Raw genomic sequence first — 20,942 nt, forward strand, 5'->3', positions numbered from 1 at the left:
CTACTCTACTTTGGGGACATGCTTTTGACACAACACTCTGTATCTTGAATGAGTTCCAAGACACAGAATCTGATAATATTCATTCACTTTAGTTTTGTTCTCAATGATTGAGATACTTTTCACAAATTTCTGATCGGGGATTAACACATTATTGCCAATAGAATAAAGGTATAGGTTCAAAGTTCAACACAAGAAGAGAAGAATTCATAAAAAAAATCCTAACTCTCATACCTGGAAATAAGGCAGACAAACAAAACTCAAGACAAAAATGACAGTAGCTAGTCTTCACCATCCAAAAGTAGGCTTTAAAAGCTTGGAGATGTTTTAGAAGTGAGTCCCCAGGAATAGTACCACTGGGTAAAATGTTTTAGTTTTCAGACAAATACGGTAGCATAGTAAACTTCCATTGTCTGTGGTCAGCAAAAAGCCCTAAGAGTCTCTAGGAGAATCATAATTTTCAGCTTTGTGTGTCCAGGCTAAGTCCCTCATGAGAAGCTAGACTTGGCCTTTAATTCTTCCAGTAAATTCATCTTGATGGCCTATTTTTTCACTTCCTGGCATGTACTTCTGTCCATTCTTGCTATATCTGATCCTATGGCCTTCTCTATTACAATGACCAAAACTACAGAATAAGTCTCCGAAGTTGCCTAAGAATGTTCATGGCAGCATTATTCATAATAGCCAATAAGCAGAAATAGCCCACATGTCCATCAACTGCAGAATGGATTAAGAAAGTGTGGTCTATCCATACAATGGAGCAACACATGGTAATAAAAAAGAATAAAGTACTATTACATGCTAGAAAAACACCACATACCGTGTTCATTTATATGAGATGTCCAGAATAAGCAAGTCTATAGAAACAAAGCATATCAGCGACTGTCTTGGGCTGGGGCAGGCTGGCTTTGTGAGAAATGGAGAGTGACTGAAATGAGTATGGGGTTTCTTTTGGGGTCAAGGAAAGTGACCTAAAATTGATTGTGTGGTCACGGTTGTACAACTCTGTGGATATCCTAATAACCAGTGAATTATACACTTTAAACGGCCAAATGGTATGGTATGTAAGCTCTATCTCAATTAAGCTCCTATACAAAAATAAGTGCTAGAGGCAGGGGCAATAAAGTGGAGTAGGTAGATCCTGAACTTACCTTCTCCCACAAACATGTTAAAATTACAATTAAATACAGACCAACCATCACTGAGAACCACCTGAATACCAGCTGAACAGAAGTCCTAAAACTAAGGACATAAAGAAGCCTCATTTGGATGGGGAGGCGAGGCGAGGCGAGGCGAGGCGAGGCAGGGACACAATCTAGGTAGCCCCGCCCCCACAGAGTGGTAATTCACAAACAGGAGAGAGATCTCAGCCATGGTGGTCCAGTGCAGTGAGGGGTCCAAACCCCACAGCAAGCTCCCCAGCCCAGGGGCACCTGTGCCACGCAGAGAAGTACCCATGAAATGTGGCTTTGCAAACCATTGGGGATCATGTCCAAGAAAGACGACAGTGGGACCAAGACGCAGCCCTTAAAGAGCTCAAGCACAAACTCCCTTGCTCCAAGTTCCCAGTGCACACGCAGCAGTTTGAGAAGACCCTAGGTCACGCAGGGAGGAATTAAATTGACTAAGTTTAAGGTCAGGGCTGGAGGGACAGGGAATAACGGGAACGCTCTCTGGGGACGGAAACGCTGGCGGGCACATCTGCTCCTTTGCTTCTTTTGTTCTGCTCTCTTCCACCTGGCTGGCCCGGCTCCTCCGGGTGTGCCAGATGTGCCACTCTCCATTAACCTGGCTAACACCATTTGGCCCACTCAACCTGCTCACCCCAAATGGCTTCAGACCTCCCACACACATGGAGGCCTAAGCCCAGCGCCCCCAAGCTCAGCACAGGCCACCTGCGGCCTCAGCTCATGCTGTAGCTCCCACCACGGAGCACCAAGCCCGGCGGCGGCGGGCTCTGGCTCGCACCATAACTATCACCAAGCTGCCGCCCCAAGCCAGATCCCCTCCCAGACAGCTCCACACCCGCCAGGCAGCCCCGGCTGGCATCAGGGCCCCACCAAAGCCACTCCCGCTCTGTGAGGCCAGCCCGCACATGCCAGCTTATCTGCTGTAGTAACCTCTGACACTGAGCTCAGCAATGTTTCGTTTTTGAATCTGTCTCCTAGGGCAAAGGCAACAAAAACAAAAACGAATGAGACTCCCATCAAAGTAAAAGCTTTTGTACCACAAAGGAAACCGTCAACAAAATGAAAAGACAACTTACTGAATGGAAGAAGATATTTACAAATCATTTATCTGATAAGGGGTTAATGCTCATATAAGGCATGCATACAACTTAACATCAAAGTAAACAAGCAAACTGATTAAAAAATGGCAGATGACCTGAATAGATATTTCCCAAAGAAGAAATTCAGACAGCCAACAGACATGAAAAGATGCTCAACATCACTAATCATCAGGGACATGCAGATTAAAACCACAGTGAGATATCACCTCACACCTGTCAGAATGGCTGTCATCAAAAAGACAACAAAGAGTAAGTGTTGACAACGATGTAAAGAAAAGGGAGCCCTGTGCACTGCTGGTGGGGATGCAGATTGCTGCAGCTACTGTGGAAAACAGTATGGAGCTTTCTCAAAATAATTAATAATAAAACCACCCAGCAATCCCACTTTTCTGGATAGTAATCTGAAGCAATGGAAGACACTAATTTGAAAAGACAGATGCACCCCTGTGTTTAGGGCAGCATTATTCACAATAGCCAAGATATGGAAGCAGCCCAGATGTCCATCAGTAGGTGAAAGGAGAAAGACGATGGACATTTACACAATGGAATATTACTCAGCAATGAAAAGGAAATCTTGCCACTTATGACAACATGGATGATCAAGAGGGCATTAGGCTAAGTGAAATAAGTCAGAGAAAGACAAATGCCATAGTATTCCACTTATATGTGAAATCAACAAAACAAATGAACAGATAAACCAAACCATCTTGAAATAGAAGAACAAACTGATGGCTGTCAGAGGGCAAAGGCGAGGGGGTGGGGTGAAAAAGGGGGAGGGGACTAAGAGGTACCAATGACCAGTTACAGAATAAGTCACGGGGAAGTACTGTATGGAATAGAGCCAATGATATCATAATAACTATATATGGCGATATGGTTACTAAGCTACCAGTGATCACGTTGTCAGGTATATTCATGTCTAACCACTATGTTGTACACCTGAAACTGACGTACTGTTGTATGTCAACTATAATGAAAAAATAAAAGAGGGACATATTAAGAAATTATAACTGGAAAAAAAATTGAAGGGACTGACATGAGGACTAATAAATAAATTTCAGGAAAAAAGGTAAGTTCTAGATTCAAAATCATAGCACAAAAGATTATTTTCCCAGTGAAGACAATTTTCTACTGCTCTTGCCTACTATGGAGGAATCACGTTGAACCCACCTACGTAAAAGACAATGGTGTGTACATGCTATGGGATTATCTGTGCACTTTTCAATATTTTCAGATGAATTTACAAAGAACCTAAAAATAAGCCCACAGAATGCACAAGTCTGGGTTAACCTTAACACTTAGATGATTTCAGTCTAATGAAAAATGACATCACAACCTAAACAGGTATATTAAGAGATTTAAGGAAAGAATGATAACCTAAGAAATGAGAAAAATAGACGCTGGCCAGTTAGCAAGTCATCCCAAAACAAGGTTGCAGGTTTGATCCCGGGTCAGGACACACGGGAAGCAACCAATGAATGCACAACTAAGTGGAACAACAAACGAATGCTTCTCTCTCTTTCTCTCCCTTCCCTCCCTTCTTTAAAACCAATTGAGTAAAATAAAAACAGCTGAAAATCAGCCCAAAAAACACATCAGGGAACAGAAAAACTCCAAAGTGTATTCATCCATTCATTTTAATCAACACCTATTTCCACAGCCAGCACTACAGAGATAAAGACATATGACACACTGTCCCTCCCTTACCCTTGAAGAGCCCACCTTCTAGCATGTGGGGTATTGTTTACTTTAACCACGGTGACAAACTTCCCACTAATGTAAAAGGACTGGGGATCATTCTTACTGCTAAAGCTAAAATACAGGCTGTTTCTAATACTAAGAAATTATAGGGGAAGGATCAGATGGATTTACTTATGACCTGCAGTTGGCAGACAGCGGTACCATAAGATAACCCAGAATGTGGAGACACAGAAAAAGGTCAACTTGAATTATTAAGATAGTTTAAAAAAAAAAGTTTAGGCATCTGCAGAAGCCAGCTGTTTACATAGATAATTCGTGCCCGGAAACCATTTCTAACTGGGCATACTCAATTATAATCAAGTACACAATTAAGGTATGTCCTTATTCTTCTTTCTATATGACTATATTCTTTTCCCAGGAGGACCCTCTCCTCTTCCTAAGTTTCCCCCTGCCCCAGCCATTACTCCTCAATTCAGACTTCTAAACTCCTCACCTGTCTTTTCAACAATCTCTCAAATGTTTCCATTAGCTTTGGGCTCTGTGAACCTGAACTTGCTAAGCACCAAGCCATACAAGGTTGATATATTACTTATCCTCTTTAACATTTCGGTGTCAGAAAAGGAACCTGCTTACTCAAGCAGCGTGACACAGGAGCATACACTAGCTACACATTTTTAAACTTCATACCATAATTGTCAGTGGAGAACCTTACAACAGAAATGCTCTACCTGCAATACGGTTGTAAGACAGGGAACTGCCCTCCCATGTGTTGGTAATACACGTTCATTATCACAAGGACACAACTGGCCTTTGCATCTAACTACTGAAAGAGATCCAACAGGAATTGTGATAAGAGGCTAAAGCTGCTGTCTGGGGTAGACATCCTTCAGAATTCAGTTGGTTAACAACACTTAAGACTGTCATACAGCAAGTTTATTCCGTCAAGTTGTTGATGGAAATTTTTGTGGGTCGTTTGGAGATCCAGGTTATCCAGTGAGATACGGCATAAAAGGACTATAAAGAATTTTCTGTGTTCATGGGAGATGATTTATTGCCTACCTTTGGATTTTCCAGAATAAATCAATTTGGCTGCTAGGTTTATAGGGCTTTACTGCTAGAGCATGTCAAAAGTTACTTTCTGTGAGAAAAACCCAGGCTTCATCTGCAAAGACACCTGCTATAGCTACTTCCTCTGATGTCCCCAGAAAGACAATGGCTAGGCTTCTCAACACCCACACTAGACAGCCAACTGTACCATCTTCTTGCCTGGTTTTCAAACTTTAGTACAGACTCCACATAACGTTACAATCGGTCAGATATAAGCAACACTGGGATACAGAAAGCTAAGCATATTTCTTCTACACTCAATGCTCAAGTACTCATGAATTTCCAAATACAAGTGTTTCCAAAGCTTATCTGTCTTTGGAATCATTTTTCTTAGGCATATCTTAGTATTCTGCAGAACACATTTTGGGCAACAGTGGCCTTTATCCTTGGAGAACTGTCGTCATTTCTTTGGTCTTGAATGTTAAGCTTTCCACAATTATCAAAGGCCACTAGAATGAGCCACATAACATTTCCTTTGTTCTTTGCTATGAAAGTGTTGATGTGGACACTAGCCAATAATCACATCAAGTGTAACAGCGTTTACGAGTCCAGGACTGCCTGAGTCTGAATCCAGTCCCCATTCCTTGTTAGCTCTATGATGTGCCTTCACTCTGTGCCATGGAGTCTCTATTCTGGAAAGAGCCTCTCATAGGGTTGCTATAAGATATTCAATAAGGTCTTACGTGTACTCACAACAGTTCATGCCTACAGCAAGCACTCCTATAACAGCCCTTTCTTTTTGTTGTTATTCAGAGCCAGTAAAGACATAGTATTTTCTTAGAAGGCTGCATGCTTCTTTCATGCAACGTTAAATAAACAAATCATTACGTTTCCTCTCATCCCCCTGGCTGCAGACGGTATTGGACCGAATTTGAAGTTCAATTATATCAACTGTGCTAATCCGTACCATGTTCACTGATTTGCTATATACTGCAGGAATTTTATTGCTATGTATTTTCCTTCCCCACATCCTTTTTGGAAAACGAATCCATAAAATCAATACAGGAAATTTCCACTGGAATGTCCTTGGGCAAACAGAACTCAGTATGTCCTATCCACAGTTCTTTTTTCCTCTATTCACTGACCTTTGCAAATGAATAGCTTCTCCTCTGTGCACTGTGTTGTTTTGATGATGGTTTCCCAGTTCCCCAATTAAAAAATTTCATATCACCCAATTCCTCCCTCTCCCTTCTCCCCTGGCCTCATTCACTGTGACCTTCCCTTTTCTCTATCCCTTCTTCACTTACTTAAGCCATCCTTAGTTCAGAACCTGACCATCTTCTCAACACATTGTCCCACTGTCAGTCTACCACTCACTCCCCATGACTTCAGCTCCTTGCCTATAATTATTTTTCTCGGTCTTCCCATCCTCAAAAAACCTTGACTGTTAACTGCTTAGCAGATAAAAATCCAAATTCCTTAGTGTAACACCTGAAGTCCTTTAATCTGTGGTCTCCATCAACGATTCACTACTGTCTTACTTATTATTCTCACCCTGTGTTCTGGCTACACATTACTCCCTGCCCCACTGGTAGGGAACAACCCAAAAAAAACCCTATTCAGTCTTTACTGTCGAGTCCCTTTGTGAAGGTCTTTCCAATCTTTCCGACAGAATTAATCACCGACCTCTGTGCCCCCAGAGCGCTTGTAACACTAGCTTATAATTAGTTGTTTATACACTGCTCTCAAAAATTCGAGGATGTTTCAAAATGAATATGAAGTGATAAAAAAAAGAAGCATTTGATTTTTTTTTATTGAACGAGAACACCAGAAAAGCAAACGACAAGTCTAAGAAAGTTGTTCAATTATGCAAATAAGATGCAAAAGCAACTTTTATTTCGTTGGTGAAAATGCACTATTCAAAAGGCTGAAAAAAGGCTGAAAGTGCTGGAGTATCTGCACGTCCCTGATCCCCTAATTTTTGTGAGCACTGTATTTTATTCAATCCTGAGCTCCAGGAGAGGAAGCGCCAAGGCTTATTCATTCTCCTGGTCTTGGCAGTTTGAAGACCACGCTAAGCATTTACTAACTGTCTGCCGAACTGAATGGAATTATATCCTTAGGCCTGGAAAGGAACTGAAGAAAGTTATGACTACAATCAATTCTGCAGTGGGCCGGCCGGGGGATGCAAGTCAATGGGAGATAAGCATCTTCACAGACCGTCTATAGCAGGAAACCGGACTGTGAGAACTTCAGCTTTTAGCCAGCCTGTTCTAGGGAGATGGCGGCTGTTCGTTTAAGTCCTGGGTATCCCTATCACCAGAGAGCACTTTCCTTTTCTGGTGGTGTGAAACAGTCCTTAGGACTATCCCATTTCCTATAGCAAGATTCGAAGTTCACCGGACAACAATTTGATTTTTATTCTCATTTCCAAGATAGCTTATTCTAAGCTACAGGACCCTGGAATGGTGGAACAACTCTCGTTTCTAAAAAAACCATGTATTTCTCATTTTAATAGATTTAGTATTTATTCTTAAACCGCACGCTGTTCCACAAAACTGTTTCAGACAACGTTTAGTATACTTAGTATAACAAGACCATTTCAAAGAGAGGGCATTAGGACAAAAGGGAGAAATCAAATTGCCAGTCTGGGTTATATGTTTACTTCCACGAATTGGATGGCATCAATCGGTCCCCTCTGGCTTTGATTAACTCTGGATAAATAAAGTGAAGAAAATTGAATTATGGGGCTGGCCTGTTAGAAAGTGGGCCTTTGAGCCCTGGCTGGTTGGCTCAGTGGTAGAGCATCGGCCTGGCGTGCAGGAGTCCTGGGTTCGATTCCTGGCCAGGGAACACAGGAGAAGCGCCCATCTGCTTCTCCACCCCTCCCCCTCTCCTTCCTCTCTGTCTCTCTCTTTCCTTCCCGCAGCCAAGGCTCCATTGGAGCAATGTTGGCCCGGCGCTGAGGATGGCTCTGTGGCCTCTGCCTCAGGTGCTAGAATGGCTCTGGTTGCAACAGAGCGATGCCCCAGATGGGCAGAGCATCACCCCCTGGTGGGCATGCCGGGTGGATTCAGGTTGGGCACATGCGGGAGTCTGTCTGACTGCCTCCCCGTTTCCAACTTCAGAAAAATACAAAAAAAAACAAAAAAAAATATAAAAAAATAAGTGGGCCTTTGAATGCTGGTGCCCCACACCCGCACCTCTGCTACCTGCCCAAGTGACACCGACGTGGCCGGCTCTCACTCAGCTTATTAAATGAATGCGTATGACCTTCAGTATCTCTTCATATGCAAGCTTCTCTTGCCATGAAAGATCTTGGCTGTCTGATTTACATGGGAAAACGAGCCCCCTTATCTAAAAAAGGTTCTGTGGCCCTTTGCTCTGAGGGCTCATTTTGCCAAGTGACAGGACGGCCTAGTTTCATTCAGTTTCTTGGATACCACTCTTTCCCCACCAGGCCAAGTTAAAAAAATAAAATGTATAGGTCAGCTCTAGGAGTCAGTCTCTGCTGATCACCAATGACATCTACTGGACATTTAATGTTCACTCCGTTTCCCTCCCCACCCCCATTCCTGACCCTAAGAATCTCACCTATCACACTGTCTTCAGAGTGGCCCTTCTCCCACTCGTGGCCATGCCCTGGCCTGTATCCTCGTGCCCTCAATCCTTCTCCCGCCTGCCTCCTCTGAGGAAATGCTCCTATCATTCTCAAGCTCTCTGCCCCTATTCTAGGATCGTCCTCCAGCATGAGAAAAGCCACAAAGAATCCCTAAGTAGAAAGAGAAGACCAGAGTGAACACTACACAGCATTTCATGTGAAATGAGCCCAACAACCACAAATACATTTGCAAATAGTTGCATGTGTACAGATTATCCCTGACTAAATAAAGCTTTAAATTAAAGGGGCTAGTCTACAAAGCCAGGCTAAAAAGTTGGAGGAACGCTCACTTTTCTCTTTATGCCTTTTCAAATCCTTTAGATTTTATTACCTGTTAAAGACTAAAAGTAATGAAATAAACATCTTAATGTTCTCATCTTCCAGAGTTCCACCAAGCTCAGTGTGCTGGTGCCACGGGGTCCCTGGTGAGCCGATTCCCTCTCCGTTTCCACTACCATTTGTGAGCTGGGGGCGGAGATCAGTAGCTCTGGCCCACGCCTCTCCTGCAAGCTTCGAGGTTCCATTTCGCACTGTCAGACATTAACACGTATGTCACCAGAACCTGCAAGTCAACCTCTTCCTACTCCATTCACCATCTTCCAGCTCCTCGCCCCTTGATGGATCAATATAAATACTGTAAATTTATACTGATGTCAGTATACAGAGAAGGGATCTGCTGCAACTTGTCCTGAACCGTCAGTCCCAGATGCAACCATCAACTACCTTGCCAGGTGTCCCCCCGGAATGGGACTCATTCCTTCCCTCCGCAGACCCATCAAACACCAAATCAAACAGCGCTGCTCCTCCCCTGCAATCTCTCTCAAATTCAGCCTGCCCGCCCCATTGCCATTCCTTCCATTTAGGCCCTAATCTTCTCTTGCTTGTGTTTTCATGCTACTCCCGCTTTGATTTCCTTCTGTCAGTATTGTTCTCAAAATTATCCTCCACACAGCTGCCTGAGTGATGTATGTAAATGTAACTCTAATTTTTTTTGAGAGAGAGAGGCAGGAACATCGAGCTGCTCCTGTCTGTGCCCTGACCAAGGAATCGAACCGGCAACCTCTGTGCTCCAGGACGATGCTCTGGTCTAACCAACTGAGCTGTCTGGCCAGGTTAAGTATAACTCTGATAGCATCTTTCCTGGCTGGCATGCTCGAGTAGCTTCCTGTGCTGGGCGAAAGGGCACCAACTCCTCAGTGTGGCGCCACGCCCTCCTGATCTGGCCTTGCCCACCTGTCAGGCCTCATCTCCTCCCATCTCGTTGCCTGGTTACAGACGCACCACAGCGTCTGCAGTCTCCCAAACACTCGCTGCTGTTTCTCGCCTGCTCCTTCCTCTGCTTGAGATGACCACCGACCCCCTCAGCTTCCCTTGCCCTTCGGGATCTTCTCACCATCATTAGAGACTCACACAACGGAACCTGGAGCAAAGACAGCCTGGACCTGTGAAGATTAGAAACGGCTCCCCCCAGGTCCAAAGTCACGGCTTCATTGTAAAGCAGCAGGAGCACGGTTTCCAGCTACTTTCACTCAGTGGTATAAGAAATTGATCTAACATTCCTTTGAATATAACATTTACAATGTTGCGTAATTGTTGAGAAAACTCAAATTTAGGCTGTATAATATCTGGTCGCCCAACAAAAAGACACATGAAAGGTACTGAGTAGTTACTAAAAATATCCAGAATTTCCTGTTGTCATGTAACATCCACTAACAACTTTAATTAAATTGAGACTTCACAGTGAATCCCGTTACCCTCCTTTTCAACCTGGGAGCAATCTAATCAATTTGCTATGCAGGCAGCAGAATGCCAATCAGTTTTTGTCTCTCATAAAGGCTGCCTCTTCATTGCTAGGGTCATACCTAGAATTTCAGAGCAAGCCTTGCTTGGTTCATTCAGACAGTGCACAGAAAAATGTGTCAGAATTTGACATTGCAGGCTGAAGGCAGGAGATTGCAGGCTTTAATATATGCGGGGTAGGGGGGCAAACTTTGAGTTTGCAACATTGAGGACACACCATGGAACAAATCTTCAACATTCAAATGGTCTTGACCAAATCAAGGTGAATGTGAATGAGGGTATGAGGGAGACACATTATGCAGAAGCAAAACATTAAGAATAGAACAAGGTGCTGGTCCCTCAGATTTCTGACACGCACACTCCTGAGTAGATTCAGAGGCAGACGGAGCTTTGCTCAGTGCCTTCACATTATTTTTGTGGCCTAAACCACAAATCAGAGAATGCCAGTGCGGAGACATCCGGGGCCTGGAGTTTGGAAAGTGAATTTTTAACATTCTAAATTTATGACAAAGCAATGCTGGGCACTAATCAAGGAATTTTGGAAAAGGGAAGGATTTTGAAAAGGAAGCAGAGGAAAAGCTGTTGAAAGGCTTTTCTCTGTGAAATTAGGTTTTTAAAAAGGATTTTAAATCCAGAGTACATGCATGAGTGCTACAATGAAAATCAATCAGCTTCATTTCAGTTCACTTGTTCATTAATGTATTCAACAAATCAACAAATATTTATCGAGTGGGATATGTAACAACTGGGAGAAATGAAATTTGAAGGACAGCGATAAGATACCCCCCCGAGACACTTTGAAATGTCATTCTCTGTTTTCCAAGGGGATTGAGGGGCGGTGTCATGAATAAGGATAATTAACAGAATTCAGTAACACATGTAGTCAGGAGTGGGGATCTCCAAACCTCTTTTCTTTGCGAACTGGCATTTCGAGATGTCACAGCTACGTGACAAAGGAACCCAAAATACAACAGATGTAGTATGCACAAGTCCAGACGACACGGGACAATCTCAGTTGTAAATACCCTTTCCCCACTTTCTCTAAAAGCAGGGGTCCCCAAACTTTTTACACAGGGGGCCAGTTCACTGTCCCTCAGACCGTTGGAGGGCTGGACTATAAAAAAAAACTATGAACAAATCCCTATGCATACTGCACATATCTTATTTTAAAGTAAAAAAACAAAATGGGAACAAATACAATATTTAAAATAAAGAACAAGTAAATTTAAATCAACAAACTGACCAGTATTTCAATGGGAACTATGGGCCTGCTTTTGGCTAATGAGATGGTCAATGTCCGGTTCCATATTTGTCACTGCTAGCCGTAACAAGTGATATGACACGCTTCCAAAGCTATGACGCGTACATCCCCTATCACTGGCGCCGCCACATACAGTACTCCAGGAGCACAGGATGCCGATGCTCCTCTCACTGACCACCAATGAAAGAGGTGCCCCTTCCGGAAGTGCTGCGAGGGCCGGATAAATGGCCTCAGGGAGCCGCATGTGGCCCGCGGGCCGTAGTTTGGGGACCCCTGTCTAAAAGTATGCATGTATTTGCCCAGTTCTGTAGCCTATCTGACTTGGGCAATCCAGCCAGCGTGGCAGGCGCAGAGAGAGGGCACGTCATGACCTCCTGGCGTCTCCCAGAGGAAGAACAGGACATGGTGAATTAAAGGCTCCTTAGGCAACATTCAATTCAAAAATCATGAAGGCTAAACTATGGCTTTTAAAGGTCCTTGAGCAGAAATGCAAGAAAACAGGAGAGGACAGCGCAGAGGAAACTAGACGGGTCATTTTCAGGAGGGGAGCTGTATAGAAAGACATTTCTTTGGGATTTGGTAGTAAGTGAAAATGGGGCAAAATAGAGAGAGAAAGAAGGAAGCTCATCCTGACCTTTCTTAAAGGTCAAGAAAACTTAGAGAAAGACTTGCCTAAAACCAGCCTCTGCAGTTGGAGCTCTAAGCAGACTTCAATATAACTCCTTTCTTCTTTCAGGGGAAAAACCACACCTATTCCTGGGGAATGATATTGGAATTCTTTCATAGAGAAGTGCTTAGCGCTAGGTACAGTAGAGAACTGATTTAATCCTGCCTAGTCCTTTAAAGTATCCCCTCAACTTAAGGTACATTCCAGAGAATATGTCACAACTCTATGGAAGTGATATTTATAGAGAACAGCCCTTCTTTATTCTCTGGTACAAGGCAGAGCTGGCTAGTCTGAGTCAAAGAATCTGGATTTGAACTTGGTTCGGCCGGTAGCTGATTGGGAAATCTGGATCAAGCCATTTGAATCTCTCTGAACCTACATTTTCCCATCCGTCTTCTTTACAGAGCTTTCCGAAAGATTAAAATACCCAAAGTCCATTAAAGTGCTCTAAAAATGACGAACTGGTATATAAATGAGTTATCAGTACTCTCTTAATGAGTACTGACTGACCTGGCTTTTAGGGTGTGGAAGGAAAGGATGCTGACAGCAAACAAGACAGCCATCTTGACCAAAGATATATTACACAATGGCAACAGTCACATAGCACCAAAACATCTGTACTCCTGGTTAACATCAAATTCCATTTACAATACTAATTCCAACTTATTTCCCTATTTGACTTTGAGCGCTAAAATAATTCAAGATTTGGCCCTGGCTGGTTGGCTCAGCGGTAGAGCGTCGGCCTGGTGTGCGGGGGACCCAGGTTCGATTCCCGGCCAGGGCACATAGGAGAAGCGCCCATCTGCTTCTCCACCCCCCCCTCCTTCCTCTCTGTCTCTCTCTTCCCCTCCCGCAGCCAAGGCTCCATTGGAGCAAAGATGGCCCAGGTGCTGGGGATGGCTCCTTGGCCTGTGCCCCAGGCGCTAGAGTGGCTCTGGTCGCGGCAGAGCGATGCCCCGGAGGGGCAGAGCATCGCCCCCTGGTGGGCAGAGTGTCGCCCCTGGTGGGCGTGCCGGGTGGATCCCGGTCGGGCGCATGTGGGAGTCTGTCTGACTGTCTCTCCCCGTTTCCAGCTTCAGAAAAATACAAAATAATAATAATAATAATAATAATAAATAAAAAAATAATTCAAGATTTAACATAAATGGATACTAACGATGATCCTCAAAGTAGAGAGAAAGGGTTTAACGACCATGGTCTTCACTTGCCAACCAGTCTTACAAATGAGGTCCAAAACATGATGTTGCCACTAAAACCAACACAATGTTCAGTATGACCCTCCTGCTACTCATGTGACATCCTTGCTATATTCTTAACTTAGGTTCTTATCAAATATTTCCTGAATATGCACTAAATATTCACACTATGCTAGGAACTATAGGGGACATTAAGAGGATTAAGACACACATAGTCCTTGCCCCAAAGGCGTTCACCATCACATTAGAGGAAGGCGTTGGGAATAACTGATAAAAAAGGCGCACTGTCAGGAAGTTCTGTGAGAAAGGTCCAAAGTATCCTGAGAATCGAGACAAAAGATAGATTACTTCTAAACACAAGGGCCTAACAGGGCTCCGTGAGAAAAATTATTTTGAGAAAGGCCAGGGAGGGTGGATAGAGAAGGAATGGGGGTCAGTGGCTAAGCCAAGCAGCTTGAGCTTGACCCAGAAAGTGGACAACAGCAGGATGCATTCAGAGACGGTCGCTACAACAGCATGGCCAGAACACACGTACGAAAGAAAATGGAGTTATAATAGCAGGCCAAGAGACAATTGTGGAAGGTTTGAAATGCCCAGCTGAGAAGTTAGATTTTTTTTCTAGTTGCAGAAATCCAGTGACGGAAGAATGCCATGATGGATCTTGGTTCTGGAAGGATATACAACTGGCATTACTATGGAGGATTTACTGGAGGGGTAGGAAAGAGATTAAAGGGAAGCCGTCTGGGTAAAGGCGCTCTGGCCATAGGTCAAGAGTATTAAGAGCTAGAGAGAGGGAAGTGGCAGCAGAAAGCACTGGATGAATGACAGTCTGCCTTTTCATCTTGAGGTGACATACTCCCCGAGGGCACCGGTTCTCAGATACACCTGTTCCTGGATTAAGAAATCTTGGTGCCTTGGGCTAAACCAAGGAGATGAAAGTAGTCAAGTGCCACAAATTTGAGCAACTGCTCCTTTAAAGACTTGCCTGGTGGCATTTGTCTAAAGAAGGCACACTGAATTAGAGTTGATCATGTGCAAAAGCCTTTCTCAACCAAGGGCCTATGACAGAACAAATGTCATACAAAACAAAGTCCAATGACTTGCGTTATCCTGACAGCACACAATATCCCAGGTTTTTATATCTTTGCCCTCTCTGCCATCATTGTGAATTTTCTTTAGTCTTTTACTTCTATACTTTCTACTACTTTTACGTGAGCGTCTTTTTCAGGAGATCACTGACAACTGGAATCATCTCACTAACCTGCTACAATGATGAGCATAAATGTTATGACGAACTAATTAGTTAAGATGAACTAATTTATTCCCTGTGTGACCAAGCTAATGAATCTACTTTCTTAAACGCTTTGAGAGAGATACTATGGCCAAACATATTTTGTACAAATCGTATAATTGTAAAATTAAATGACCTGCTTTGTTTTTAAATACTCTGCTCAAATAAAAAGTCAAATCCTCTGAAACACATGCAATAAATCAAATAATACCACCATCAGTATTAATTCCTTTCCCAACTAAAATATGAATTCTTAATTATACTATTGCATTCATTTTTGTCTTTAACAGAAAAAAAAAGAGAGAGAGAGAGAAAGAATCTATAAACGGAGCTAAACAGATTATTGGAGAAAACAATTAGACATCGAATGACTCTAAGTGAAGATTCCTGCACTTTTCTATGTGTGCAAGCGTATGCACTCTGCATACCAATGACAAAGCTAGAAAGAAAACTCACCTGTTTTCTTCCTCAAGATCTGCTAGGATTCTCTCTAGCTCCCCTCTTTCCTCACTCTCTAAGGAAATCAAGATCTGGGCAGGACTACGAGGCTGGCTCAGGGGGGAGTCCTGGTTCAAACTTTGGCAGTAATGCTGGATTAACAAATGTTCATCATCTCTGGAAAATAAAATCAAAGGTTTTGGTTTTTGCTCCTTTACTTGTGTTGGGGGTCAGGGACTCGGTTGTGTATTGAAAAATAGAAACATTTATTTGCTCTTAACAATTAATTAGACCCTTTTTCTTGCTTCTAAAGACATCTGGATACTGCTGAGGTTGTGGTTGACCATCCTATGGGTGACAATTGGAGTGTTTTTTACTCTTAATTTCTTTCCTTTTCCCCCCTAGTTTTCAGTTGAATTTGGCCTATTTACATGGGTAAATTAATGGCAGAATTCCAGAAATATTGGGACTCGATGGTGACATTTTAACCAATAGTTAATAAATATTAAAAGACATAATAATGGCTGTATGATACTTTCGCTACCAAGCATGCCAGTCTGTTCACTAGCCCACACCATTGCTGGTACTGACCAAGAAAAACTACAGCTCTTAAAATAAGAATAACTATTTTAAGTGGGAGGCAATGGAACCAAAAAGGGCTGCTTCCGTAAGCCACGTTGAACTTATAAAAGCCACAGAGGCAGGACAGTAACAATAACGAAACGGTAGGCAAGTGGTTGTTTCATTCCAATTATTTAGATTTAAAAAGAAGGGAGAAAAAAAAAGCCACTAAGGTGGCTAAAAGGAAACTGAACAACGCATTCTTTAGAGCAGCTAATCTTGGGGAACAAAGAGGCAAAATGCTTCCAGTTTATAAGGCAGCTGCAGCCTCTCCTTGAAACTGGGAACTCCCTTACTACACGGAAAAATTATTTTCTAAGTGCATTGTTCCTAGCTGCTCAAAAGCCCGTGTGCCTCCAAGTTACAACTTCACTTGTCCTTAAGGAGAGGCTAACGCTCTTTGGCTAAACACCATGAAGACGATCGCCCTCTCTTCATCCACTTAACTTCCTTTTCTCATCGCAGTGTTTTTCGAGTTGAAAAATAAATCCAAATTTTTTTTAGGAAATAATCCTCCTGATTTAAATAATTTTGGTCCATGAAGCCAGGTAATTGGCCGAGAAGTGAAATACTGACTAAAAATAATCACTGGGTGTTAAAAATAAACATTTACGAGAAGTCAACCAAGCCTCCAAAACACTTCCCTAGACCTGCCCCTAAAATATCATTTTACTATCTAGGAATGAGTCAAAATGGGTTTTAGGTCCTCAGTATCATCTAAAGCTTTTCATTTAAAAAGAAAACAAAAGCAGTTTTACAGCCTAATTTATCAACTCTCTTCCCAAATTCTGAAATTTTATTGCTAGACCTTCCCATGTTTAATTACCAAAGATAGTTATAATTAAACTTCTTTTACTGTTCGCTTAAAACAGTCAGTGGATGGCAGCCATTATTATACAGATACAATCTGAATTAATTTGAATGTACTAGAGCTTCTACTATTACAATCAGTGACCAGGAAAAGCAAATCACTCAGGTCGTTTACATTGGTTGATTCTTTGGTTACAAATTTTCCCGTTAAAGTATTTTAAATGTGAATAATATTAATACTTTCCCCCGTAGCTAAGAAAGAGAATGTACCACAGTTACGTTTGGGGAAAAAGGTCGTTTTAAGCAACTAAATCCCATACAATTGGTTGAATGTTGACTTGATTCTTTATTATCACCTTCATTGCCTTTTAGATATCAGATGAGATGAATGACTCCCACGTCTCCAAGAACCAGTATGTATAAATGCCCTGTCGATGTGATTTCCCTCAGCCTTTTCTCATCTCAGTGTCACTTTGGGTGGACATATCAACTACATGTGATAAAGTTATTCATTTGTCTCTTTGCCTAGATTTTCCATGACAAATTGGTAAGAGCTATAAGCTCTCCAACTTCAAACACTGTTGTGTTGTGACCAGATTTCTTCTAAATTATCTATTCAGTTAGCAGAACTTAATTTTTTCTATTATATGGGTTTTATTCCTTTTTTATTGAATTTCTTAGGGCGACACTGCTTAATTAGGTTGCATTAGCTTCCTACTCCGCTCCGTCCACCTCAGGCCCTTAGTGCATGGTGATCTTCCTCTGTGCTCCTTACGGTGAATGCTTCCCCGCTCCATAATGAAGCCTGTTTCCCTGCCCCTGGTAACATCACTCTCTTTCCTTCCTTAAGCTAGACGGGCCTGGCTTAGCATCCCACTGAAAACCTGTGACCTGAATCTGTACTCCTTCTTCTGAAACCCTTTACAAGACTGCCTCTCTTTATTTAGTTCATGAAGATTTTAAATCCCAGAAAATCTGTTGCTTTGGATCGCTGAAGGAAAGTGCACAGCTAACCTCCCGTATGGGAATATTCGCCAATACAACTCTGCAAGATTCTGTCTCCACTCCTCCAGGAGGGGAGGAACTACTACCTAGCCATCACTTAAAAATTATCCAATTGCTTTAATATTGGGCAGGTCTGGTCAAAGATTAAACATTTCCTAGAATTTTAAGTATCTGGGACTTGGTAGTTTGTGATACTATGGTATGAAATTAGAATAAGGCCAACTTGTTTTTGCTACTCTGGAATACCAATAATGAAATGCTACGGTTTGGATGAGCTCATTCCGTGTCAGATTAAGAGTTATGGGAAAATTCGTAAAGAATGGCTCCTTGAAAGATCACATATATATGCTGCTAGGTTCTCTCTTCTGTGCTACCCTACCTCTAAATCCCTCCAAGCAATTTCATCCTCAGGAACAGTTTGTAAAAAGAGACGGGATACTTACATGCTCTCATTAGGAGAGATGCTATCATTTAGATAAGATCCATTGCTGTTTTCCATTTCTGCTAGCCTGATAAAAAACGTAAAAGCTCATTAAAACTTATGTGACTTCTTAGAATCTACTCAAGACCTAATCGAACATTCCTGAAAACTAAAGGATAAATCACGTCAAGAGGAGAAAGGAACCCTTCACATTAAAAGGATGTGTGTGTTGGCCTAACCATTCGAGGCGGTGAGCAGCGGACCACAGCTAGTTAGCAGCTTTACATTTACGCTAGGAAGGATCAAGGGAAGTCGTATTTTGTTGTTGTTCTTTTCTTCTTCACAGATCCATCTTCCTTTCACTGAGAACAGGCCTTGGTTTTGTCAGAAGCAAGGCTTCCTTAGCAAATACACTCTGTACCTTACCCTGCCCCTTGTTTGTTCAGATCATTCAAGTTTCTCACTGACGACAGACGAGTTCGGCAGTGAGAATATTGATCAAGGACCGATTCCCAGTAAGCGTTCTATACATTCTACTACCAATTTTTACCTTTAGAAACCTCCTTCACCTCAGACAATAATCAAGTCTTTTTACAACTAAAAAAAAAAAAAAGTTAACCAGACTCTTACAGATTTATTTAACAAGCATAAGATACCTTACAATTAGCAATGCAGTTTTTAGTTATAATAAAAATGATCTCGAACACACAGAAGGTGAGACAGACAAGTCCAAGCAGTAGCAAAATCAACTCTTCTTTACGGTATGTTACGTAAAATAAACACACAGTGGAAAGCTGATGCTTTCATATTCTCCACATAACATAGTAGTAGCATTTCTTCACATATCAATGTCTGGTCTAGCAGTTTTCTAAAAAGGTTAGATATGGTTTCTAAGCCAATTTCGTAAACGTGCTCAGTATACAAGACATACCAAACTATCGGGAATGTTTAAGGGCCGGGCGGGGTTCAGGGAGATTGTTCTGGACTAATGCCCTTATTGGTGTCCAAAACCAACATGCAGTGGAACGGCATGCACGTTAGAGGGCAAGTTGATTAGTAGAAATCAGACAAATTTGGGGGGAGAAAAAAAAATACTTGTCTAAAATTATTATAGGTTAGCTTTCCTTGGTTAGTTACTTTAATCAATATTTGCCTGGCATTCAACTAGTCTCATACCTGCTAGCATAATGTTCAATGCGTGAATGAGTATCATCGTGTGAAAGCTGGGGGGACGAGGCAGGCCTATAAGGCAGAAAATGTGATTAGTCATAGATACCATCCATTAATGGAGAAAAACCCCACCACACCATTATGCTCTATACATAGCCTAGAATGCTTTTATTCTAAGTCTATGCGTAAGGCACACACTGAGTTGTTCCTCTATTTTAGATATCGTCCAGTATTCTAAATCCAGGTTGGAGAGAGGGGTTCTCATGCTTCTGCTTTTATCAAAAGCCATAAAGAGAGATCAAAACCTTCTGTGCAAAGTTTCAATTCTAGAAAAGATTGAGGGAGACAATCACTTGTGACATTTTGTCCTATCTTGTAATAGCTCATATCCTATAGTTCTGAAATTGTTTTAGCACTGTGTGGTTTAAAATTCTCAAAAGTTTACACATTGTGCCATGTGTTAGAGCCCTTTTTATTGAATGAAAACTGTATGTTTGCCTAGGAGATTCATAGTCAACAATTTCAGTTCCAAAGAGGCCACTCTAGTCCGTAACCTCTTAAGATTCCACATATCAAGATGTCTCGGTCTGTACAATTCTGTACAGAAGGAACATATCTATCAGTTTAGCAGCAGGTATATTACTACTTCATAGAATAAAACGGAACGAGCCCAAATTCTATTGTAATGTTTTTAGAAAGAATGACTAAATTCAATAGAATGTCACAATTTCGGAAATATTTCTTATTAGGGATACTGTGTGCTGATATACAGAGGGGAAAACAAGAGGGGGAATTAATTAGCATGAATAGTCTATATACTTTTGGGGTATAACCCCACCCCCCTTTTCTGGTCCACAGACTAGAATTTTGGTAGGGTTCACATTTTCCCCCCCATCTTTTCACATCTAATCTATTAATTATCCTCGAAGTTGTTATAGTATCTTTGGATTAACTTTAGGAAAAAGATCCATCTGTTTTGAAAACCAGTTTGGGCTTGTGCTTTTTTGTTTTAATTGGAATAGGACAAAAGGTCTCTTCCATTTCTCTCCTAAGAAAGCCCTTAGGTAAAGGCATGGATCCAAAAGTCAACAGTAATCTATTCAGTGAGGGCTGGTTTGGTCCAACATCCAAGCAGCATTCAGGGACTTGGTAAAAAAACTAAGAAGATGTTTAGGTTTTTTTTTTTCTTACATTAAAAAAGAAAGAAAGAATACCGTGTAGTTACCTAGGTTTACATAGAGAATGTGTTAGAAATCTTTATTTCTTAAAGAAGATACACAATCATAAAATGATTACAACAAATAAACAGGGGACTGAAGTCTTCCCTGATAGAGAAATGTCCTATTTATGAAATCAATGTTGTCTAGGTCAAGAATCACCGTAATCAAATGTCGAAGGAAAAATAAAGACATTTAAACTATCAAGAGGAAACAAAAGGATGACTACCCAACTTGCTAGGCAGATCCCAAGATTTCCACATGAATTTTCACTCTAGTTTTGGAGAGTTAATCTGGTAATTTCTTAGATCCATAGCCCTGGAGCAGCCTATAGTTAGGAAAATGCTAA

At 41.9% G+C, this 20,942-nt stretch overlaps 1 protein-coding gene across 10 annotated transcripts in view; it reads right to left on the reverse strand.

Annotated features, from left to right (window-relative positions):
• The window catches only part of DMD (dystrophin), a 1,890,745-nt gene that overhangs the window by 41,334 nt on the left and 1,828,469 nt on the right, over positions 1-20,942 (reverse strand). For all 10 annotated transcript variants that reach the window (XM_066356826.1, XM_066356825.1, XM_066356822.1 and 7 more), the window contains 3 exons: positions 19,383-19,448; positions 18,229-18,294; positions 15,368-15,526 (listed from right to left, as the gene is read on the reverse strand). In XM_066356826.1, the coding sequence (XP_066212923.1) occupies positions 15,368-15,526; positions 18,229-18,294; positions 19,383-19,448 (291 nt within the window). The remainder of the gene's footprint in view (positions 1-15,367; positions 15,527-18,228; positions 18,295-19,382; positions 19,449-20,942) is intronic.

Source organism: Saccopteryx leptura, chromosome X (assembly GCF_036850995.1).
Source record: "Saccopteryx leptura isolate mSacLep1 chromosome X, mSacLep1_pri_phased_curated, whole genome shotgun sequence".
In the NCBI taxonomy this organism is placed as follows: domain Eukaryota; kingdom Metazoa; phylum Chordata; class Mammalia; order Chiroptera; family Emballonuridae; genus Saccopteryx; species Saccopteryx leptura.